The 26277-nt window shown below is 36.4% G+C and overlaps 1 protein-coding gene across 1 annotated transcript; it reads right to left on the bottom strand.

The window, feature by feature from the left end:
- Nucleotides 1-363: 363 nt before the first annotated feature.
- GNB1 (guanine nucleotide binding protein (G protein), beta polypeptide 1) lies at nt 364-26277 on the bottom strand. The gene is made up of 12 exons (XM_010289399.1): nt 26214-26277; nt 24745-24796; nt 17341-17448; nt 16626-16664; nt 14789-14895; nt 12925-12988; nt 10800-10962; nt 7644-7710; nt 5903-6104; nt 5306-5522; nt 2457-2564; nt 364-2072 (listed from the first exon to the last, which is right to left on the bottom strand). The coding sequence occupies exons 3-11, from the start codon at nt 17395-17397 to the stop codon at nt 2458-2460; spliced, it is 1023 nt and encodes a 340-aa protein (XP_010287701.1). The 5' UTR covers nt 17398-17448; nt 24745-24796; nt 26214-26277; the 3' UTR covers nt 364-2072; nt 2457.

Genomic DNA, 26277 nt, shown 5'->3' with positions numbered 1-26277 from the left:
CCCTGCAGCCACTAAGCTCCACAAACTTGCTATTCAGTGTTAGCATATATTGCACATTTACACATTTGTTTTCAGATACTGCTGACCACACTTTCCAATAATAAAAATCATGAGGGTTTTAGTTCGTCTTGCAATTGTTTTCAGCTTCAAAACAAAACCTGCATCCCTTCACGTGAATACACACTTTTTAAACACACTGCATACTCTGACCAATTAACCATTAAAAATCAAAGCCATTTTAAAATATCGAACCATGTTTTGGGGCAGCATCCACTTCTCTCATATGTTTATTTCACAACTCAAATCCTGCCAGAAGCCATTTTGTAGGTTGAACAATAAGCTGCAAAACAGATCAGTCAAAACTCATGTCAAACTGCTTTATTACATCTTAAATAACATTACATTTTAATATAGTATCTATCTTGCATCCAGCTTTCTTGAAGTACACTGACTTTAAAATTAAATACAAAAGGTGAAGAGGGATACAGGGCGTGGAGAAAGCTCTACAGAGTAGTTTCATGAAAGAGTAAGAGGGAATTCATCTTTTATGCCAAATCCAGGCCTAACGCACAATTACAGCACATTTTTGTACAGAATGTTGCAGAAAACAAAATGGAGAAAAGCTACTACTGCTGCTAGGAAGGAGCATTTCTGGATACAGTGAGAAGATAGGAAAGTTTAACAGAACAATCTGCTGTCCAAACACTGCTGCTTTTAACATTTTATTTGAAAAGAAAGCCAGGAAAACCTGCTCATTACAAAAATGACTCTGATCAGATGCAAAGGACTCATCCTACAAGAGGAACTGGCTGTGAGGAACTGATTTATAAAGAAGATGGTCTAGGTTCCCTCCTCCCACACCCCAGAATCTTTGACAGCAATTGTTTGAACAGGCTGTTTCTTTAAAAAAAAAAAAGTGACTTATCACGCTACTCCAAAACGTGCATAGCTTTGTACTTGAGTTCTTCATAGATTTATGCACAGAGTAGCAACAATAAATGAATACAGCGACAATGGTTACAGTTCTTAAACAGGTTATTTCTTCAAAGAAAAAACATCTAAGGACTTAGTCCAATATGCACTTTTTAGCATTTCTACAGCATGCGATTCTAAGAGTAAACCCACCCAATATGGCAAACAATCAAAAAAGGTTTTTTTTTTTTTGTTTAACTTAGAAAGTTCAAGATCATTATTTTCAAAACATTGATTTGTACATCATTTCATACACAAAGAATTGACTCAATACCCAAGTGTAGGATAGGTCTCTTTTGAAAACAGAGATTCCTGGTTGTTGAGACTCATAGGATAGTGTTAGGATATATAAACTGCCCTTTCAAGTGGACAAAACCAAAACAGATTAAAAAAATCAGTGTGGTGAAAAGGGGGAGGGGGGGCAGGAGGGACCAAGGATTGCATTTGTTATCCAAAAAAGGTGAAAGGATTCTTTAAACAAGCATTCATTACCTTTTACAGCATGTGCTTGGTTACCTTACTGCTTAACATTATCCTATATATGCCAAGTTTTGTGCAACAATTATCAGTGATACTAGAAAATAAAATAAAAAAAATTAGGGACTAAATTTACAGCGTTAACAACCCCCAGATGCTCTGGGCTAGGACTCCCTTGTTTTGCTCAATTAAATACATAAAGAAATGTATTTAAAAAGGAAACTTGAAAAAAATCCTGCTACAAACATGACTTTAAAATTTGCAAGTGTGTGAGATAAAGTCCTTAACTTCAACTTGGAAACTACAGTGAAAGCTAACTGTTTCACAATTATGCTCAAGTTTATTTTCTGGTCATGCTTTTATGATAGTGTTTCATTTTTAAATTCTCAAGAAAAAAAAAATGGTCCCAAAAGGAATGCACAATTTCATTTTGCTTACAACACAGAAATTCTTCTTGGAAAGGTAATTGTGCTCTTCATTTCAGCAACAGGAGACGGAAAAGATCTTGCCCTTTGAAGTTGGGGAGGATGGGGGTCCAAGTTAGTATGGTTGGATTGGATATGCTATCATTTTTAATTTTCAACCGTTGGAAACTTCTTCCAGTCATGGAGTCCGCCGCTCTTCTGACACACAGAAAGATTTATTAAGAGTTGCACTTTGATAAACTGTCATCAAGTTTCAAGCTTTGCTCTCGCTACCCACTGACGCATTTAGCCATTATCTCACCATTTTCAAGAACGCCATTTATTTACCAACCCAGATGCAAAAGACTACACAGTCTTCCCTACCAGAAAATAAAATATGCCAAAAATAGTTCGTCACAAAAATGTCATTGCATACATTAAACAAATAGTCGTCTTAAAAAACCAAAACTGATCTTTTTCTCAGTGACCTTCTAATGTGAACTATAAGCTTGCAGCATCAGTAAAACAGCACTGTTAGGACCTGGAAAAAAACATTCTGAATACCAAACAATGACAGCCTTAATTAAGTGGATACCTACCTACTTCAGTTCCAGATCTTGAGGAAGCTGTCCCATGATCCTGTTGCCACTGCCATACCATCATCAGTCACACCTAAGCAACTGACACGGTTATCATGACCAGCAAGGACACCTATAAATAAGAACATGCAAAAAACATATTACATTACTATGACGAGTTCATACTTCAGTTCGCATAACACTGAGGCAAACATTCGGATTAGTTAACTTATACACTCAAAAACCCTGAACAAACATGGTTGGAATTTTTAAATGCTTTTCGTTTTATAGGCACAAACTTAGACATAACTGGGTGGGTGCACAAGGTGGTAATTCAGTAAATGCATTACTCCAAAATTTTCCTTGTATACTCTCCACGTTATGACCTTTACTAGTTACTCCTGAGTTGTGAAATCAAAGCCCCAAAAATTCTGCTGACAATGTCATAGCAATAAATATAGTATAACCATGCTCTTAGTATTTCCTCTCCATAGTGATAAAGATCAGTTAGATTTTACAAAATTTTTTTATGTGTAAAATCAGAAGTTAAGCTGAATTTAGTTATGAACACTAAAGCATTTTTCATCTAATTTTATCTTACTACATTTACACGCACTTATAAGACAAACTCCTACATACAATCTATTTGTCAATATGGAGACCTGCTACAATTCATTCTAGTACCATAAGAAAAAAAAAGAACTGAGACACTAAAAAGAAGCTAACATTTTCCTCTATCCCCTTTAATTTAACAGTTTCAAGGGGGTAAAAAGAAAACCTGATTATGTTCAAGCTCTTTCCAGTCCACAGCATTGAGCTAAGATATTATTGATAGACTTAAAATTAATTTTTCTACATCAATATAACTGCTCATATTAATCTTTTCATTAATATTTTGGGCTTTTCCGCTCCATTTACTATTCTTCAATACAGAACATGAATTAGTCAGTTTTAGTTCTCAGACAAACTAATATGTTTAAAGTAGTATTTGTAACTGTTACATGAGTGTAAAAATTACTACTTCATACACAAGGATTCTTGATGTTTGAAGAAGTAACATTTCAGATATACTTTTATAAAAGCAGTAATGCTGTGTAACACCATTAATCTCCAGATCCTGTTAAATCCATACAGGTGCCTAAGCCTTAGCACAGAACTATGCACTTCTGCAGCAGAAGCCAAATTGCAAGTGTTGAAGTAGATGTACAATCTTCAGAAATTCAGTGTGATACAGAAGCCAGCTGCCAGAGCTAACAGAAGTACCTAGGAGTTACCTAGAATTTACTGTGGAAATAGCAATAATATACCAAAATTCAGTCTACCATCAACATTTCTAAGTGCTGCAATGTGGTAAAACAAAGAGAGCGCCAAGAAGTCTTATACAATTTGAACTGAATACATAACCACAAAGGTGTTTAATACAGAATCAGTTATGACAGAAGTGTCAACTCTGCTCAGCAATCTTAAGTCTTTGAGCATTTCAATAAGCAGAATACTTGACAAAGTAATTGTTTAAATCAGTTCTAAAACTTGTCAATAAAAAAAAAGTTACACTTCATGAGTACATGGACCATAAACCCAGATCAGTATAAAGAACTGTTTCTTATTTCTACAGGTAACAAAGATCACAACCTCCTTCTGTTCTTTTTTTTAATGATAGTCTTTCAAAGGAAAAACACAGGAAAACACACATAATTGTTTTTGCAGCACTTAAATACAGCCAACTGTAAACTAACCTAGACACTAATCAAGAGAAATTTCTCAGTTCATCTTCCTACAGGCTTATATACATATTTATGGTCTCAATAATCAAATACAAGAATCTTGAGTTGTAAATCTCAACATACAGACAAGCCTGATTCATAAAATACATTTCAGTACTGAAATAATTGCATTTGGCACCATTAACTCACAAATAGAACCAAATACTATTTTACAATATACGAACCAAGTGTCCACAGTTTCAACTTCTCAGCATTGATAAAAACTGTCATGAATTTTGTAAGAAACAAAGAATAAAATATGAGTGGTAAAAGAAAGTTGCTAGAAACAGAAATTAACAAATCCAATAGAAACTATTTTGGTATAGTCCAGGATTATATGTTTGTGTGTATTTTTTTTCTACCTGCAGTATATCCTCCCCTCACAGCAGTGAGCCAAGTTGCACCAAATAGTGTACTTGCAACTAATCCTTTCAACTGCGTATGGTAGAATATTCTGCTTGGCTGGTGTTTTTTGTTTTTTTTAAAAACCCACCTAGGATGATTTTAAAAGCCTAGACCACTTCATTTGGTAACAGAGTAGATCCTTGTTCTCCTCCCCTGTTCTAATGAGAATAACAAAACATTTGCAGCCTCATTTATTAGAAAAAAGGAGAAAAGGTATAAAAGTTTTCATTTTAAAGAACTGGAATTAAATTATCTTAATCTTTGGAAGATAAATTACATATTAATTTCCTCAAACGATAATCCCCACAGTGTTCCTTGTTTTGCTGGTTGTCTCTACAGCTACTGCTACAAATATCAGGAAAAAAATATTTTATATAATTAGCAACATTTACGATGAATTGCTTTGAACAGTTCACAGAAACAATGCCATAAAGTCTACAAAAGATAGCTCTCCACCCCTAAAACCTTGTTTTTAATGGCAATCTTCGTGTTCTCAAGTATCCACTGTTCACTTCTATCCCTTAGCAGTATTCCAATGTATTTGCTAACCTCCTTAAGCTACTTTCATCATTGGTCATTCTAAAACAGGTTATCACAGAGTTTTAAAGTTGAGACAGGGAATGCTAACCAGTCTGGGCATGTGACTCAACTGACACATTCAGTATGTCACACTGTGTTTATAATTTTTAAAACCAAGAACGTTTACCTGCTCTATCAGCTTTCAGTGTGTCCCACACATTGCAGTTGAAGTCATCATAACCAGCTAGGAGGAGACGTCCACTCTTGGAAAATGCTACAGAGGTGATGCCACAGATGATATTATCGTGTGAATAAACCATAAGTTCCTGATCAGCCCGAAGATCAAAAAGCCTGCACGTAGCATCATCTGAGCCTGTGGCAAATGCATTGCCATTTGGGAAGAACTTTAAGGTGGGGAAGGGAAGAAAAAAAACACATTAATTTCAGACTTGATTCCTCTGTCTCATTGAATATATCATTTTGTACAGACCAAGTGGAAAAAGAAAGCAGCAAAGAAGAGTATACACCTCTCTGCTATTGGGATATAGGCAAAAACAGTGAAGTAATTAAGACCATGCAAAGAAACACTATTTTAACAGCCACTGTTTCCATTTACCACAATGGATCTGAAGTTGTACAAATCTCAGGTACTTTCCCCAGCTACAAAAACTATTAATTAAAGAAAATATCCATAATACTACATCATACAGTACATGCTTAAGAGCTAAGACCAGAGAAATATAAAAATGTACATTTAAATCCCTCTGTTGAAGTTGATACATACACAGATGGCATTGATGTCCGACTCATGGCCAGTGAAGGTTTGCCGACACATTCCTTCTCTAACATCCCACAGTTTGGCAGAGGCATCACAGGCACCAGAAACAAAACACCGGGCATCAGGAGCAAGAGACAAACTCATGACATCTCCAGTGTGCCCAGTAAATGTAGTTGTCTGCTGACCAGTTTCTATGTCCCAGAGAGCGCTTGAAAGAACAGTTAAAAAGGCAAAAAATCAAGATATTTGTGCTCCATTAGAAGATCTAGACAGCAATTCTTGTCTAAACCTGTTCATTTATATCACTGCTAAAAAGTAAAACTCCATGAGGTATTAACAAAAAATATACTGAGTGTAGAAGAAAATAAACATTCTTTGTTGAAATCTTTGGCTATGTTACAGGATAATTGTGCACAGATTTTAAAAGCCATCTCAATTTTTAAATATTGGGGGTTTTAAGTTGAAAAACAGTGCAAGAAACTAAGGACTAACACTCATGTCTGTTTATACACAAAGCTCTTGTGACATGTCAATGACTATTGTCTAGTACTACAAGCTTGATTTAAAGCAGCAGTGCTAAAGCTACAGCAAAAGCTGAGTCAGCATTTCTCATTTTTATAAACTCACTGAGGATGTGTAACTTTGTAAATTATGTCTGTCATCTTAAAGCTGCATCACTTTCCCAAGACAGCAAAATCACTGCTACAGTGATAATCAGAGTATAAGAGGATGAAAGAACACTATCACCTCCTCAACAACAGGTCTAAACTTTTAAAGAACATTAAAGATTTTTAATTTCTGTAATTTCTCAGTAAAACAGACCCATCAGTAGCAGATGACAAATAACAGATGACTGTACTTTGATACTGTGCTTCAAAGCTTGGCTGAACTGAAGTGATGTCAAGGACAACCTGTTACCCAGACAACTGTAGAGTTACTACAATAAGTCCTGAAGCAGCTGTATTCTCTTATAAAGAGCATAATTTTTAACAAATCCTGTTTGTTTTTGTTTTGGGTTTTTTTTGTTTTAAAAAACCACCAACACATATTTAGAAACATTTTTGTATAAAACCAAACATACAAATTCAATAGCTACACAGAATCAGTGGACTAATAGATGGGCAATCAAAGAGATTGATGCTGTGTAGGAGAGGTATTCATTAGTCAACCTTTGCTATAAGAACTGCTGCTTGGGACAGCTGTAATGCTTTTAAGAATTAGATATAATAGAAAAATCTATGAAAAAAGATTGAGGTCTTTTTCATTCAGAAGCTGGTATTTAGTAAGACATACACCTACATTCTCCTCAAAAAAAACATCTATTGTCACTGTAGAATATTTTCTAAGAGCTCTTCTGAACAACATCATAAACTAAATTCTGTATTACAAAAGTCCAAATATGATTTTTAAAGTACTAAATACTGAATACTAAACAAGTTTGAGAAAAGTCATTAGTCTAATATACTTATTTCTGAAAGCCAAATAGTTATATTAAAAATATTTCACATACTGTCTTAACATAGAGAATTAAGTCAGGGTCTTCAGAACATGGGCATAAAAAAAACCCAGCCAAAGCTAACAAACTTGAAAGACTAAGTTTTCCATTACTAGTAAAAATGTGACATATGAACAATAATTAATCTCATTTAGTGACTATCAGGTTTACAACGAATAAAGTTTCCTTCAGTAATGGAGTATAGCTGTGAAAAGTCATTACTAACAATCATGTCTAAATTTTACTGCTTACCAAGTGGTGTCGCCAGAGCTGGTAACGATTTGATTATCGTCCAAGAAACGACAGCACGACAAGTATCCTGAAAACAAAATAAAAAGTTGATGAATAAGACCAGAGATTACTCTTTTACATTGCATACTGGCTTGCTTCTATGTTGCTTCCTCCTCTCCTGAAGGTACAGCAAGAACTACCATATAAGCCTAAAATACAACGCAGACAATTTTTCTATAGGAACCTCCAATGTTTTGGACAAAATGTAGTTTGGCTCTTTACAGACCATGCCCAGTTCAACCACAGTGAAACGCTGGTATCACAGCAGGCCGACCTAAACAAAGATGTCTAACACAGAAGGAAATCAACTTCATCAGCTTAACCAAAGAGGGTAGACACTGTTTTGGAAATACTTTGCCAATTTTTCTTTTGGTAGAGAATGGGGAGAGGAGGAGGAAGAGAAAGAGGGAGTACTGAGGTAAAAGTGTGGAATCCGTTGGCCAAGCTGGAGAGAAGTATAGGTAACCCTGCACTGTACACACTGAACTTTCTAAGTGAATCTGTATGTCACTGCACCCAGGAGCAACAAATGCTTATGGCTTCAACTGTATCATACAACTATTGAGAAAAAATAAACTACGTTCTTGATCAGTACAAAGAAAAGAACTTACGCATTGGATGTTTCCTAACAGTGGCAAAGAATTTCATCTAAATGCTCTGAAGCATCTTTGTACGGAAGTACCACAAGCCAAGCTATCAACGTAACCACACCAATTACAAAAATTAGTCTATCCTGCCAGCAACTTCTATTTCACAAAGCACAAACATCTTCTGAAAATCCAAACTATAGCAAAATACGAAAACCTGTAGACATCAGCTTCCAGCTATAGGCTTTGTTCAATCCCGCAACAGAAAAGCAGCTCATTGAAACTGTTCCTTCACAAAGATTCTACATGAACTGGTCAGGTCTCAGATGTACTCCTTTGATGTCCCTTGCATTACAGCAAAATTCTGCCTCTCCTGTTATGTAAAAACCAATGTTTTCCCAATGACAGTTTATAACCATAAAGACCATTAAGCAGCTAGAACACTATAGAAATAATGCTCTGTTTATTGCTAAAATATTTTTCTGTATTTCAATACACACACATGGCCACGTACTGAAAACCTGTGTCCTGAAGGGTGGGCAGGAGGTGGGGGAAGAAGAGAAGTCTACCTTGTTAGAAATCACTTTACTGGTCACAACACAACCACTATCCGAAGGTCAAATCACACTGCATTCTCACACCCTTAACTACACCCAGAAGGAACACAATTCCTCTAAACTACTGTCGTGGTTTAGCCCCAGCCGGCAACTAAGCACCACGCAGCCGCTCGCTCACTCCCCCTCCCGCAGTGGGACGGGGAAGAGAATTGGGAACAAAACTCGTGGGTTGAGATAAACACGGTTTAATAGGACAGAAAGAAAGAAGGAAACAATGATGATAATACCAACACAGGAATGTACAAGAACAAGTGATGCCCAATACAGCAATTGCTCACCACCCCGTGATCGACAGCCCGTCCCCGAGCAGCGATTTCCGCCCCCCGGCCAACTCCAGTTTATGTTCTGGGCATGACGTCGTATGGTAGGGAATATCTCTTTGGCCAGTCTGGGTCACTGTCCCGGCTGTGTCCCCTCCCAGCTCCCTGTGCACCCCCAGCCTGCTCGCTGGCAGGCCAGCACAAGAAGCTGGACTGTCCTTGACTGCTCAGCAACAACCCAAAACATCAGCACATTATCAACAGTTTCTCATCCCAAATCCAAAACACAGTCTCGCACTAGCTTCTGTGAAGAAAACCAGCTCTATCCTGGCTGAAACCAGGACAACTACATAAATCATGCTTTGTAAGACAAACAGCTGAAAGAAAATTAAATAGCATTATGAGTACTTTAATTCTTATTTAACATTTTCTGTATAAAAACTTACTGATATATAACTATTTATTTCAGAGTAATCTTATTTTCCGTCAATGAACAGTCTTTATAACATTTTCTTTACTCTGTATAGTTAGAGGCTTGATCAGGGAGAAAACCAGCAATACACAGAGCCCACCTGATATTTTCTCTAAAGAACTGTTCGAGGTTTTCTCTGGAGCCAAGCTGACAGCCTCTAGAGTAATCCACCTTTGTTTTGCTATGTTTTGAATTACAGTCTTTGCGGAAACAAAGAGACCATAAAGACAACATGCAGCTTCAGAGCTGCAGCTTTAGGAGAAATGCCTAATTACAGTCCATGCCCTTTCTCAGATTGTTGGAGATATTACCGATGCCACAAGAATGCGTAAGACTACCGATGTGGGTGACAGGCTCAGTAGTATGCTAGTACTTTACAAGATACCAGAGTGCCTACTAAGTATCTAGTGTTTTAATTTTCAATGGAGTTCAAGAAACCACACATCCAGCTTTCCTCTGAAAAATTTAAAATCCCATTCACAAAAAAATAAAAATACAGTCTGCCCATTATCAGACAAGATACAAAAGCAGTCACATTTTCTAGGTTACTACTGCTTAGAAAGGCGCTCATATCCTTTAACTGTACATTCTTTAGGAAGCGAGAGTACGTTCAGCCACTGAATCTGCTTTTAAAGGTAGTTTGTGACACTGGGTCTCTTGGTTTCTTCAGAAAGAACAATTTTCAACTCACCCCCAACACTTAAAATACTAGCTTTTAAGCACCATGAGGGACCTTCTTGCTTCTCTCAACTCTTAACACCTCTGTTTCTACAATCCTTCTTACCCAATGAGACAAATTTTGCTTCATCTGTCACTAAGAGAACTTTGCAGCTACAGTTTACATCCTAATTCACCAGGCAAAGCCTACAAGTCTAACCATCTCCTCTCGTCAATCAGAAGACAGTCCACCTTAGAAACAGAAACTGAAGGCAAAAATAAGCTACTGCATTTCAGGGAGAAAGGAGAGATGGAGAAACAGAAGGAGGAAGCAATAAGAACTCAAAACTCTGCAACTAAAGAATAGATCCATCAGAAGGCAGCTGTCTTATAAAAAGTTAAAACACATTCTCGTTACGCTACTTTTGTTCAAAGAGTACTATCCTTTAAAAAAGTTTTTAAAAAGGAGGGAGAAAAAGCCATTTAAAAACAGGTAACTTAGATCATTCAGAACAGGCACTCACCTGTGTGACCAGCTAGTTCACGGCTGACACGTACATTCCCTTCACGAGTTTTCAAGTTATAAATGGAACAGATGTTATCAAGACCACCACAAGCCACATAATTTCCAGAAGGAGCATATGCACAAGTCATGACCCAAGATGAACGCAGGGGAATAGCATGCACCTGAAACCAATACATTAGTGTATTTCATCTGCAAAACAACTGATTCAATAATTTACCATCTGCATTTTTTCACCCGTTATCTCAAGACATGCATCACCTTTTTGTCAAAAGGACAAGAAGAAAATAGCAAAAAGTCTTTGTTTGTTTGAGTATGAAACTACTTTGAGGGTAACTTGCATATATAGCTCATCAGACCAAGTAATGGCATAATTAAGACCTCAGATTTGCCTGAGTCTAGTTTAATCAGCAAGTTTGGTAAAAACTAAAATATGTGCTCTGATTACTATTGGTTTATTACAGGTTCAGGAAAATACTGACTTCCAAGTACAGACAGCAAAACTGCCAATTCCAGGCTTAGATGCTATGCTATGAATGAACAAGTAAGGAAATCGCTACTTTCACTGCCATTTAAATCCTTCTTTGGAAACCCACTGCAAGCAATTGAACTTCATATTTAAATAACTACTCCATGTTTCCTTGTCATTCTGTGCTCAAGGAACTTTATTTAAAAAAATTATTGAAGCTAAACCAGTTCTGTCTTGTTAACTCGTTGCATTCATCCTTCAAATTTGTTCATGCCATCTTTTAAGAAAGGGATCATATCCTTATATATATTGTGACATTTCATGCGATATTATCAATCTTCCTGTATTTCTTAGGTAAACAGTAAAGATTACTGTCTCTTCCTCTTCTGCTACAGCAATGAATGAACCTGCAGCAATCAGCAGTTAAAAAAACTCAATACCCTGCACTAAAAGCACAACAAGCTCATTTTTGTAAGTCTTCTACCAAACATCTTTTTCTTTTTTTTTTTTTACTTCTTTTGGGGCAGGGTGGTGGTGTTTGGATTTTTTTCTTGTTGGTGGTGTTTTGTGGGTTGGTTTTTTTAACCCAATTGCTATTTCAGTGAATCAATACTGCTAAGAGGCACGGGGGGAGTGAATCCATTAGTTTCACAACTGCGATTCACCAATAACCCCAGCTTTAGGAGCTGCTGCTGCTGTTGTTTGTTTCTGCTTCTCCCTCCTCTGTAGCATGCCCTTTGCCCAAGTGCATTGGCAAAATTGTTTTTAAGGCAATGATGAACTAAGACAGGAAACTTCTCCCAAGTAACTAGAGATAGGATGAGAGGAAATGGCCTCAAGTTGCGCCCGGGGAGGTTTAGATTGGATATTAGGAAAAATTTCTTCACTGAGAGAGAGAGGTCAGGCATTGGAACAGGCTGCCCCAGGGAGGTGGTGGAGTCACCATCACTGAAAGTGTTCAAAAAAACGTGTAGATGTGGCACTTCAGGACATGGTTTAGTGGGCATGGTGGTGTTGGGTTGATGGTTGGACTTGATGATCTTAAAGGTCTTTTCCAACCTTAATGATTCTGTGATTCTGTGTATTTGAAATCAAGTCAGTTCCATGCTCCTGTGCACAACAGACTTAAGCAGCTCTGTCAACCTAACTCAAAGGGGCAACATGTGACTTGTTGCTAGCCCTGATAACAGTAACCATAACCAGTAAATACTAATCACTGTCATATGAAGGTGAAAGTAATCCTGAACTGCATCATGTGATTGCAGCCAGAAAGTGATGACCCATTATATATGTCAGGTCTTTAAATACTTAACTGCCGACAACAAATTACCATGGGAATGCTTAAATCTCTGACCACTCTGGTGCAACATGCTGATTACTTCTTGCTCTTTGCTGACCAATTTCTCTGCAGCACCAAAACAAATGAAAACATTCTCTAGAATTAAGTATTTCATTGTTTTCCATTTGTGGTGCACATTTCCATATACAATGCACATAAGGCACTGCTATATTCTTTAAATGCACATTTTATTGTTTTGGAGAATTCAAAATTTGACCTTGGGACTATGACAGTAATGCAGCCAAAATGATGATAGGTAACATTTCCTTCCTTTGTATTTACAATTGAATTACACAGCAACATATCAGTTAGTCTTACCTTGTTTGTAGTATAGCTGTCCCAAATAATAAGTTTGCCATCCTGGGAGGCACTAACTAGAAGCCTAGAGAAGAAACAGGAGGTAAACATAATCATTGCAAGAAGACAAGAAGGAACATCTTTGTGATGGCATTTTTCTCCACTATCAAAGCCAAGGTTCTTGAAACCATTTAAATACAGTGCAGCATTACCCAATTCAGTTATTAGCACCATAAAAATAATTTTGCAAGTACTCAATTTCAATGCTAAATATTATGGAAATGTGTGATGGAACACCTGTATGTTAACACATTCTGACTTCAGAAAAAAAAAAACCTGCAGCCAACATCTCAATTTTGAAAAAGGAAGGAGAAAAATTGCATGGAATCAGTGCATCTCTGTTCCACACACAGGCTTCATTGAGTTTGGGAATCTATACTATCAACATGTTTTCCTTTTCCCTATTTTTGAAACACAAATTTAAATTCTAAGACAACCAAAAATGCTGAATGAATGTCAGCACTGAAATACAATGGAAATGAAAATGAAACACAGCAGAGAAATTACTAATGGAAGGGGTAGCATTATGAAGATTTTTTAAATTCTAAATCAGCACCACCTCAACCCCCCACCCAACAATCATGTTTGAAACATGATGCACCTAATTCATTGTTCAGAGCTCTCTTACCCGTTTTTAATATGTTTAAAGATAGATCAAGTATACTGACATGAAAAATCTGTATAGTCTCCACATTTTCTAAGACATTTTGGATAAAATACTCCAATATGGTATTCAAATTTGTTCTGTGCATCTTCTGACAATTTCCAAGCTAAACAATACAGTGCAATCATTGAAGTACTCCAGTCTCTTTGCATCTTTGCTTTTTTTTTTTTCTCTAGGTTAGAGAGCTGTCTTGAAACACTTTTGCCAAACAAGAACTTGAATCCCCATTTTTTAAATAAGCTGTATGCCCAAGAGATGCCTGAAGCAATGAATTCTACATACCTGTGAGATATTAGCTTCTTTCACAGGCATAGAAAAGCAAGGTGCAAAACACTAAAGGTTAACTCAAAGTAACAATTGTGGTTTTTTATTTTGAAGTACTAAGCAATTCAGGAACTAAAAGTGTAACACATCATGAATTATCTTTCATCTTCATGATGCATACTATCTTCTTTGTTAAGCACTTGGCCATTTCGCTTTAGCGTATTTACTGTATGCATATGCACAGGAATTCATGCAGTTCTTTCATAAGGCAAAGCTTGTTCACACAAATTTGGCAAGAAGGTAACTTTAACATCAAGCTTCCTTTGAAAATCTCTAGAAAGAGGCTAGCTGTAACTTACAAACTCCTTAGTCGTAACTTAAAAATTCCTAAGTGGAATTATTTTTTAATCTGTTCCTGTAAGGAAGCAGCAACATACTCTTAACTGAAGTTTTAAAATTTGCTGCTATTAGTGTGCCTTAAAATTCTTGTAAAGAAAAGAGAATGAAAGTAGCTACCACTAGTATAATTTTGTTTCTCTCTAACCGAACATCAGGAGCTAACAGGAAGCATTTAGGGAAAAAAGACAACTGATAATGAAATCTACTCTATCTCCACAGTTCCTCAGCATTCGTGTGGTACCACAACTATGTTTTTCAGGCATGTAGACAAAGACTGGTATTTTGGCACCAAATTTAGATTTGAATAACAACAACATGGACATTAGGAGGAAAAAAGTGATATTAAGTGTTTCTGAATTCTCTTGGTTGTCCAAGTTCGCCTGGAATTAGTGGTTCCTAGTGCTAGGAACAAGAAGAAAAAAAAAAAGAGTCCCATGCACTCAGCTTTCCAAAGAACAGTGAAGCCACATGATCCAGTTTTGTATCACTAGCACCCACCTGGAATCAGTCCCCCAGTGCATTGCATAAATTTTAGCCAGGTGTCCTCGGAGTGTTCTTCTAGTGCGCATTTGAATTCTTCCCACTGGGTCAATATTGGCTGTGATCTGAAATAGGCATGGTGTCATACACTGAATTTTTCACTTCATAGTTCCAAAAGTAACACATCATACACAATTACATTTAAATAAGCATTCCGGTGCAGACAAAAGCCCCACATTTTGAATATTGACTGAGTTGTTAAAAACTGCCTAATCAAAAGCTACATCATTTTATGCAGTACGTCTTTTTGAAATGAAGAAAGCAGCCTCTATCACATTTATAAAGACTCTCAGAAATTACTTTGTTTACGTCACATCTTCTTAGACTTACAGGATTTCAGACCTTTGAACTGGGTTTTCTACTCCTGTATAGACAAATGTGGTAGTCTAACATTTTTTTTCCAGAAGGGTGAGTGCGGGGACATCTATCAGGCTTTAAATATGTCTCCATTTTTAAAGGAGGAATTAATAAGTCTCAGATCCAAATGGCTTTCCCTTCCAAGTATAGGATGATTAAATTCATAGTATTCCTGATTTATTTAACTTCTTGAAGATAAAAGTAGTCTCTGGAAATAAGTGAATAGCAAAGTAAGGAAGTAATCAGTTTAGCTGTCCTTACACTGTCAAATTTAATACAAGTCAGTCCTCTCCAGACCAGAGAAGTACCAGTTAAAAAAAAACAACCAAACAAATCAGTACAACACATTTCCAGTACTGTAAGTAGTACACATCACAACAAATCCAAGAGTTTGTAAGTTTATTTTATGAATAGTATCTTCATACTTCTCATGTCTCCATGGTACAAAATTCTTCAGCAAGTGCATTTCAGCAAAGATCTCTGCTTCTTTTCAAAGGCTATCAACATAGCTTAGGACTCAGATGAACAGATAAGAATGTTTCCCTAACACAAAACTCTTTTCATGGTGGATCTCTCTCATATTAACTAATACTGAAGCTTTTTTTTCCCTTTTCCATACTTTCACCCTGGAAAATACTCAACGTTGTGCTTTACATACAATGAGATCACAAGATATGCACACTCAAATAAGTATTGGTATTACCTTTTTTACTTGATGTTAGCGACATTTTAAATTAATAAACTGACATCAATCACTTCTGTACCAACCAGCTCAAATCAGATACACAGGATTAACAGTCAACGTTCAAGAAAACGGACTGAAGTAGGTGACAAAAGTAAGCTGATTCATGATCTAGCTAGGAAAAAAAAAAAGAAAAGCTTGCCACCTCTTCCAATGCCATAACAATCTGTTTCAGTCTAAATTCCTAGCAGATTTTTAGAAAACACCCACCATATGTCCATGAGATGTGCTATGGAGTACAGATTTCCCTTTCCCCAAGTTAACGTTGACTGAAGTCAAGACAATAGGATCTGCTGTTCAGAAGCAGCTCAGACAGTGCAGCATCGTGTGGAAATGCATAAGTAGGTTAACCTCAGCAGGACTTACGGTTCTGAATATCATTGTAATGCAACTGTACTACTACCATATCTGTAGCAGAACATTGGGGCTCCCCTGCATTATTTTCCACTGAGGAGTAGAGATGTGCTGAGTCACTACTTGAAGAAACTACTGCTCAAGGCTACCACTCATAACCAGGACAAATGTAAACAATGTACTTATTTCTCAAAGAAAGAACCTAAAGGCAAATTTTAAAAAATTGATTACGGAACCAAAAGAGATTCACTTGCACTTACCTTCTTACACCACATTTTCTTTTTGTAAAGGAGTCAAAATTTTCATAATTCATGTATTCATGTTAAACTCTTAAATGCTTACCTGAGCCAGGGTGGCATCTGCACATGCTTTCCTAGCATCCTGCAAGAGAAGAAAATTAGAGAAATCAGAAGTTCTGTACACTTCTTTATATATCTATTTGTCAAGTTGACCAAGCACCCTCAAAAAACAAGGTTCAGAAAGCATTTCTGTTTGTCATCCAGAAAGGCCCATCCTAACTGCAGGATGAACATAACATGCTGTCTGCTGTCAAAACACATTGAGCATATTGAGCATTTAACTTCAAAATTTTCTTCTTCTTTTGAGAGAAAGGTAACATGATTTTCACCACAAAGACAGTCAAGCAATGGAACTGCTTGTCCAGACAGGCTGTGCAATCTACATCCTTGGAGGTTTTCAAGAACTAACTGGACAAAGCCCTGAATAACCTTATAGTTGACCTTATTTTAAGCAGGAGGTTGCTTGACATTGGTTATTGTCCGGCTCAGAAAAACTTCAGTAAATGTTCATTTTGATCTAATCCATTTTGTGCATTATTTGTGTAACTATTACTTCCTAAGCATTATTAAAGACCAAAAAGTAATTTCCTAAAGCAGTTACATGTGCTTGCCCTTTCTAAATATCCACAACATTAACATTGACATTGTGAAAATATTTAACTGAATGCATCATATCTGTTAATCTCTGTTCTCTTCAAGACGCACAACCAACCATTCCTCTGTACCATGGCTTCAATACCCACTGATAAAATACATACTCTGATTTGGTTTTTCAGTTGCTCAGCCTCCTGGCGTAACTGGTCAAGCTCACTCATTTTCCTGTGCTAAAGGTGTGCTTCGCTGCCACCTCCGAAACAACCAGAAATCTGAAAGACAGGTGATAATAATGGGAATTAGTAGATGTCATAGCTTGAAATTAGTTGAGTAGACAAGTCCTTTCAATCATCTCAACACTTAAAAAAAAGGCAGACTGGTTTATAAGTACTGGAATATAGATGAAAAATATGTCTCTGAAATCTCTTCAGAATAAGGTGTTACCACACAAACGTGCTCAGCTTTTTTCCCAGCAACAGCAAATAAAATATAATTGGGACATTCCTTTCCTCCAGGCCGCCTTTTTTTTTTCTTTTTTTTTTTCTTTTTTTTTTTTTTTGCATTTTTTTATTAGTGTTTTTCTGATTCAGTTTTGTATAAACTCAAATTTCCCTGAGAGTGAACCAATAGATAACACTAAAATTAGACATGAAAGTTAGAACTTCTCTGTAAGTCTTAAGAATAGAGTAAGAAATCCTCCTATCAAGGAGTAAACACCTTAAGTACTTAAGAGACTGACACAAGCACTTGCAAGATGCTGTAAAACAACCTATTATGAACACTGTTACACAGCAGTTATGAGAAATGTTGTTCTGATATCTGGATAAAAGGAGATCACTCACAAATGCTGTTCAGGTTTTTACTTGTTAATTGCTAAAATGCCTCCTTGAAACTTCCAGAGTGGATTCTAACATTAACATGTTGTCAGAATAAAATTAGTATTTTTTCAATGTTAGGTTGAGCAGAAGAGTTTGAGAACCCACTGCCAACAGACATTTTCCCCCTTCAAGACTCCATTTTCCTAGCATCAATAAGCATCAAATTACTAACATATATCCCTCTGTCTGCTGTACTCTGTAGCCAGCAAGATAGAGGCTCAATAAAACATGACCATCACTGAACACCCTCAACTTATTGCCTACAGAGTTCCTTACCTATTGGACTGTTTTCCACTATAATAAGCATATAGACATTTTCCATTAAGTCTACAAGTTATCTTTAAAAGTCACTGTTCCAGAAAGATATTGTTGGCATTTTCACTAGCATTCCATACCTAAAAGTCAACTGTTATTAAACTTATTGTTTTAAAATCACTGCAGTTTTATACCAATATAAGATACTGAAGAAACATGCTGATGAATTTATCTTTTATTACAGAACAAGATAATTGGTTCCATTTTCAAATGCTACACAGAGCACCTGAAGTTTATAAATAAACACTGGTAGTGTGTTTCTAGAACATGGCCAGAATTTCTTATTGGCCAGAATTGACCCTCTACTATTAAACAAAGCAAATGCTTTGCTAGCAGCTTTACATATTATTCTGTTAAGATTTAATCAGCTTATTTATCTTCGCAAGCATGTGGGTTTTGTTTTTTTCCTAAAGCCCTTCGCAAGGAGAAAGATGAGGATAACTTCCAAATTTTTATCCAGTCACAGAGGACACACTGTGAAGGCAAATTAAAGCAGTAGAGCAACATCATTGTTGAAAGAAGATACGTAAGTTTCAAAAGGGTTATTAAGATTTCAGCATTTTCTGAATATTGCTATCCCACATAACCGGACTTATCTCAGAGCTCTCTTCACAGTAGCTAGTATTCCATACAAAAGGGAACAAATATCAGATCTTGCCATACCATCATTTACAAATTTATACTCTTCCCTGAAACCCAAAATATTTTAGAAAACGAATTTTAGTTAGCTTCTGTCTCAAAACCTCCATTCACACAACTTCAAAGCCCTTTCACTTTATTGTAAAAGGAGGTCTAGGTCTCTTCTTTCTCTCTTCCGGTTCCAGGGTTATCTTTAAGCCCCTTTAAAATTGCTTGCTCAGCACAGTCCAAAATCCACTTAAGACAAAACCCATCAAGAGTGTCTTATTATCCTATAACCACCTTTTCTTTTGAATGCTCTTTTGTTTCTCAAGATATTTTGTTAATTCAAGACAAAACACTCTGTGGTTGGGCCTCTCTACGGTTTTTAGCATGCAGTCATCACCGTCTACAGCCCCTGTGTAGTTCACACACATTGTGAAATAGTATGCACTACTCTTGTCATAAAGGAATTAAGAAACTCTAAAGACTGTTCTTAAGAATAAACTGCATTTTTTTCAGGTCTTTTAGCTTTTTGATATCCAGTTCTATTTCTGTCATTCTCTAAGTTAATATATAAGCCCATTTCCCACTAAGCAAATATCAACCTCTCCAGGTAGAGTACAAAGAATTTAGAGATAGTATCGTTCCTATTTCAGAGAAAGAAATTATCATCCAAAACTTAAGCGTTCTGCTCAAGGTCACAGCAACTCAATCACAGGATTAAGATAAAGATTTAGGACACCAGAATTCCAGCTGCAGACTTACAACTACATTGAAGATTTACATGCAGCTTTATTTAAAAATATAATAGGGTGAATAATCTAATGTCAGTCAAAGCAGATACATTCTGCTTCAACATACAGTTTAAAATAGTGCCAATTTATTTCAGCCAGAATTTGTTCACTATGCAACAGAATTCTCTCACATTTAAATGAAACAAAACTTCTTTGTATGGAACAGGAAGAGGCCTAAGGAGATGAACACTAATCCCGGGAAAAAATAGTCATATTGAAAAAGTTCACAGAAACTGAACCCTGTAATTTCACTCTGGGTTTTTTGTATACACTGAGTTTAAAACACATCATACAAGCTTATTTCATGCTTGTGCCTTATTGCTTAATATAGCATGCACTGAAAGGTACTGCTGCAAATGACAAAGCCAGATGAAGCAGCCCACCAGTGTCCAGTGTCTTCTGCAGTAACATTGATATAGCCATGTAAGAAGCTGAAAGGACATAAATCACATTCCCAGGTTGATGGGATATCATAGCTTAACTGGCATGTACATGTCTGTCTTCACACAAATAAAACCTCCCTTACATTTTGAAAGGCCTAGCAGAGTAACTGTATGTACACTTTTGTGAACAAGACAGGTTCTATTCCCAACTCTCACGTCAAATTCAAGACAGTACTCTGCCTCAGCACTCTGTCTCCATTGTCTCCCAAGTCCCACTTTACACAGAGTAGAATAAGCCAAACTCCTTCACAATCTGTAGGAATTAACACGCTAGCAGAACTCAACCTTCAGAGTCATTTCATAAATGCACTTTAACATATCACACAGTTAGTCAGAGATGTACACACATAACCTGCCCTACCTACTCTCCAGTTAAGCTCCTGAAATGCTTTATTTGTGAACTCCATAACAAGACACTCACTAATGTTTTAAGGAAAGCTTCCTTTTAATGAACAACTTCAAAATGGTTTACCAACACCACAGAAACCTTTGCACCTACCTGCAGGATACAGTCTCCATTACCACAGGCAGCAAGGAGTTCAAGCAACTTAACAGCTACTATTGTTAAAGCAGCTTCTATAGATCTTGACCTTCAGTCACTTGCTAGGTAGGACTCATGTTTTAATATTCACTGCATGACAGTTAGTAACTGAATGCACTTCATGTCTTTCCCATCTGTAATATCATGTATGCATATGGTAAGTTCATATCTTGAAGTTAGATGCACTTTTAGGAGTTACAAGTTAGCCCCCGTGCATTCCAAGCAACTCCAAACTCTGAACTGCATTTCTGAGAGCATCCATAGGAAATGTTTAAACCAGATTTCCACATCCCCTTTGTAGTCTTTGTTGTTTCAACATCAACAGGAAGTTCTAATTTCCTGCCAAGATGACTGAACTCACTAACATTCAGGAAACAAAAATCCTAATGAAGCCAAGGGCATTAAAATATAGGAGTTCTCTGAAGCAGACTGTAAAATATATGGGACAACCAACAACAACTAACTTGGCCATTCCTCTATTTCTTTTACACTATGTCTTAGGCAATTAAATTTATGGCAGAAATGAGATCCATTGGGGAAAAAAGGGCTCCATCCTTTTGTGCATTTTTCAGTTATACTGTAAATCAGCAGAACTTACTAGTATCGATCATTAAAAAAAACCAACACCTTTAACGAGCAAGAACAACAGGTAAGGTCAGGAAAACATATGGGAAAACAAAAAATTTTATCTGTTCTTACTTTTGATACATGGGAAATTTTTATACAGATTTATTCATATTACAGACACAGAAGTAACAAGCAGAGACTGTTCAATAGATGATCTATGCTCATTGCAAATTAGCACAATTGAATACAATGAAATAATATATTTTCATTTCTTGGAATGTTCTAAAGGCATTTAACCCCATTTTAAAAGAAGGCCTCTAGGAGAAACTGTAAGCTTAATGTGGGTGATGCTTCTATTTGTGGGGTTTTGAAAAAATTTACTGAATTTCTAAATCAAGCAAACCTCATGCAAAAAGTCACTACCTAAGTTCCACACTCCTTTTTTCCAAATTATCACCATAGCTGTGAAGAAATAGGTAGCAGCCAAACTCATGCTTACCTCACTTTCTTTTGAGTATGTTACTGTGTTCTTGAAGGCAGGCTTCTCAAGAATAACACATTCACTTTGCTGAACTCACTTCAAGTCCAGAGGCTGAAGTGCTTAAGTGTCTCTGCTCTAAGCCTAATTCCCCCTAATCTTGTTGACAAGTATACCTTGCAGATAATTCTCTTCTTGCTAGGGACAACAATATGCATACTTGCAAGGTAGTTTACTGTTCTTCGCTACTCCACATGACCCAAGTCTATAATCTCTTCTTACAAGTTACCCACGGAAGAGTCGTTTTGTTCCTGTTTCCTACATAGAAAAATCAAGTATTGACATCACCTAAATTGTTACTTTCCAAATATGATAAAACTTCACAATTCAACTATGTCAAAAGGATTTATCATGTCACTCATCTCTAAGTAACAACTTCTGGGTTTGTTTTTCTCTAAGCTACATGAGCTATATTCCTATGTAAGAGGAAAGTTATGTATGTCCAGGCAGTCAATTATACGTTGAACAACTCTGCATAGAATCTTTGAACTGAATAGAAAGCCTTATGAAATCTACAACACTTCCACATATTTCCTGCAAATGGAGATATACTTAGGATCACAGTATAATAATTCTAACTTAGTGGTAAAGCTCATCACTCAGAAAACAGTGACAGAATAATTCAAAGAACTCAAATTCACTCATTTCATTGTTACAACTTTAATGTCCTTTCCAGAGCGCAAGCTGTCTATTTAATTAAGTCGAGTTACTGAAACCAAGGTATCATTAATACCATCACTTTTATATGTAGACTGATGCTTGCCTACATTATAAGAGAAATGGGAAGAGCTGAATACAACTCATCCAAACGTATATTTTTGGGTTAAATATGATTCCTCTCAAACTACCTGGTAACAGCAATGAGGCAATGCTTACTGAACACTTTGTTACTTCATTTTCTCACACCATTCCTATAAAAAAAAAAAAAAAGAATAAAAAATGATGGAGTCTTCTATCCCCTCCTAAATAGCCTGTCCTGTGAATAATCTCTACAGATTAAAAGAGGAGAACACAGATTTGAAATCAGAGCTATCATTAAATAAAATATTTACAACTTCTGTCCCTTGATGTCCAAACATTGTTTGCTACAAGGTATTCTTACTACACATTACTACTACCAAAAAGTAAAGTAATCCCACCAAGCTATCATTGATGCAAAGTCCAGTAACACAAAGGGTTTAAATTTACATTGCTAGAGTATTACTCAAGTAGATTCATTTGATAAGAAGGTTAGCCAAATCACCTTTCCCCAAATGAACAAGTTGTCTGATATTTGTTCCCTCAACATCTTTCCTGCTAATACACATCACTCCAATGTGTATGGAACAACCAGAAGACAAGCAAACCACACCATTTGCAAAAACAGAGCCAAAACTTTACAGACTTAATAGTCGGTTCATGTTATGACTGCCAGACAGTCTCATAGCAGGTCATCTGATTAAATGAAGCTGTCCTAATCTATTAGATACCATAAATCCTATTAGCGACATGCACAGCAGCTTGTACATTTTCACAATGACAAAGGAATTATACACAAACCACTGTTAGTTCCAATGTTTTGACATCATATTGGCTTTGAAAAGCTGAGAGGCTTTTTTGTTATTTAATCAGAAATATATATTGATTCCTATTTGACTTTTATTCAATAGGAAACACAGTAAGATAGATCAGAATTGCTTGTGGAACAAGTTTGAGGTGTTCTCTCTCCCATTTACATAACCTAAAATTAGAAGACAAAAAAATTCAGGGATGCCTTCTGACCCTGAAGTACACAAACCTCCAGATACGGTGATCACCGAAAAAAAAAAATGTATAGATAATATCAGAAGTTAGAAATCATAGAAAAGGTATACAGGAACACAATATAAGAAATATGCAGAATCACACAAGCTTCTTTGATACAAACTTTACTTGAAGGGAAAAAAAACCCTGTACAACATGCACTGAATAGCTCAGACATTGGCTTAATACCTAGCACCGGTTAAAACAAAGCAAAAGGTTATATAGAAAACAGGAGAGAAACTACTGAAAATATCATAAGGCCACTGAGTAAAAGCAATGATTTGTCTACACTGGGAATACTGTGTTCAGTTTCAGTCTCTGCTCCTCCAAAAAAGAACTCTGGAGGTGTCTAGGGCTGGACAAGGTAACTAATTAGAAAACACTTCAGAAAACAGGTTTAGAGAAGAGACAGGGCCTAGCTTGCTGCTTGCTTTTTGAAAAATAGGTAAGTATCTAGTGATTGAAAGCAACAAACTAACTGAGGAAATGCTTTGTACATAACACATGGCTAACTAGTAATGGTCCTCATAGACTAAGGGGCTTCACAAGAGGCAGAAATATTTGAAGTTATAGTCCGAGGTAATGAAGGTTCACTGTTCCAAGAATATTAGCAATAATTACAATTATACAGAATATAGACTCTGAAACTTTTAGGTTCCGTTTAAATAATACTGACACATTGAAAAGAACATTCTGACAAGAGCCAATTTGCTCAAAAGAAATTTGGTCTTCTTTTGTCAAACATGGAGGATAAGTAATTTTTCATTCATGAGGGAATAACTATTCTCATCATTTTATTTATTACAGTTCCCTGCCCCACTGAGATGAAACAGTTTCATCTATGGTCTCCCTCTGCTTTGCCAGTTCCAGCTCTGAAAGAAGGCAGGCACTAACATCTATTATTTAGCAGGTCTCCTGGCCATTTTAAAATCCTTCCTGTTGACATAAGAATACATATGCTAAAGTAGAAAACAGGTACTGTAGGCTTGCACAGATTAACAGCTAAAAACCTGAAGTTAGCCACTTTTAAAAAATAGTATGAGTTTCGCAAGCACTAGAGGAAAGAAATTACCTTATTTCTCTACTTACATTTTCTCTCACTACAGTAGAAAGCCAACTTCTGCTGTCAAACATGTAAATTCTGGAAAAAAACAGACAAACAGAATTAGTACAATTATCAGGAAATAACACCTATTTCTTAACAAATCTAGCAGAAATTAAAATACTATGAAAGCACAGACTATTTTCTGTCAGCCAGCTTGTCTTCATGAAGGAAATGGGCATTGCTTTAATAATACTAACATAACCAAAAGACTTGCTCATGTCAAGAAGTTTTTAACATTCTTTTTCCAAGAACACTCTTGCAATCCTCAGATCATTAATTCTCCTCCCCAGTGATGTAGAAGTCCATATTAGTAGGCTGTTTAAGATTGTAACAAAACCTTGTCTCACACGTACAAGACTCTAATGTTCACTTCACTAGAAAGTGGCCCCCCAAATCTGCATTTTCAAAGCATTGAAATTATTTCTGCTCAATACTGTTCCTGAGGTATGCTTAATTTCTAAGCAGTTAAATATCAAGATATCTATTTTATCAAAAGAAGTTACATAAACCTCCTACTAACGAGTTCAAGTGAGAGCACAACACTCTTCTAGAAGAGTTATGACTTCTAATAACTAAAGATATTAAGAAGTAAAAAAGTAAAAATTGACACATTAAGTAACTCACACACTTGCAGTCCGGAAGACTGTAATGATTTAACACACAAACTGGCTTTGTAGCAAGGTGAAAAAGTTTCTTGTAAGAAATTTTGGAACAATTTTTTCCTCTGGCAGCACAAATAATTATAGTTCATCACAAGATTTGAAACATTGACAACCACTTACACATTCAAAACATCTGCAACCTAGCTCTATCACACAGCAAGACATCGGTGATGTCAATGGACATCTGAGTGTACATCTTCAGAGCCACTGCATCAGGACAGTGGATTATTATTCTAAGCACAAAGCAAGAATGTACTGAAGCAAAATAATCTTAAATCAGAAAGCCAGTCTACAATTTCATATACTTTACACTGAAATTCTTACATGTAATGCGTCTTTCTGATTTTACAGTTCACTATTAGCTGGAAAACGTACAAACCACTTCAGTGTCTGGTATGGAGGTTAAGCTACTCAGGATATGGGTCATCCTCATCCAAGCTCATTTATAGATGAACAGTTTAATACTGTGATTAGGAAATCATCACAGTGTAAGCAGTTTTGTTTGTTACTGCCAGAACAACACACTTTTAGACATAAAACAGTAACTCACACTTAGAGGCCAAACTACATCCCCCCCAAAGACACAAACACATGACGTGACCACTTGAAGTTCTGAAAAAAGATCAGCTACATTAGACTTTTAGAATTTTTGACAGAAAAATTTGCCCACTCTGCAGAGATAATGAAATCTAATGAAATTCTGAAAGAATTACCTGAAATGTAACAAGTAAAATTATGCTGGAACACTAACAGCACACAGAATACACAATAGCAAAGGCCAAAACACACACCATTATTGTCCTGTGCTGCACCCTCATTAATGCAGGAGAGGTGTTGCAGATTTCATATGCCTTC

Source organism: Phaethon lepturus, unplaced genomic scaffold (assembly GCF_000687285.1).
Source record: "Phaethon lepturus isolate BGI_N335 unplaced genomic scaffold, ASM68728v1 scaffold2446, whole genome shotgun sequence".
In the NCBI taxonomy this organism is placed as follows: domain Eukaryota; kingdom Metazoa; phylum Chordata; class Aves; order Phaethontiformes; family Phaethontidae; genus Phaethon; species Phaethon lepturus.
The sequence above is the reverse complement of the archived record's forward strand: the minus strand, read 5'-3'. Positions and strand labels throughout refer to the sequence as shown.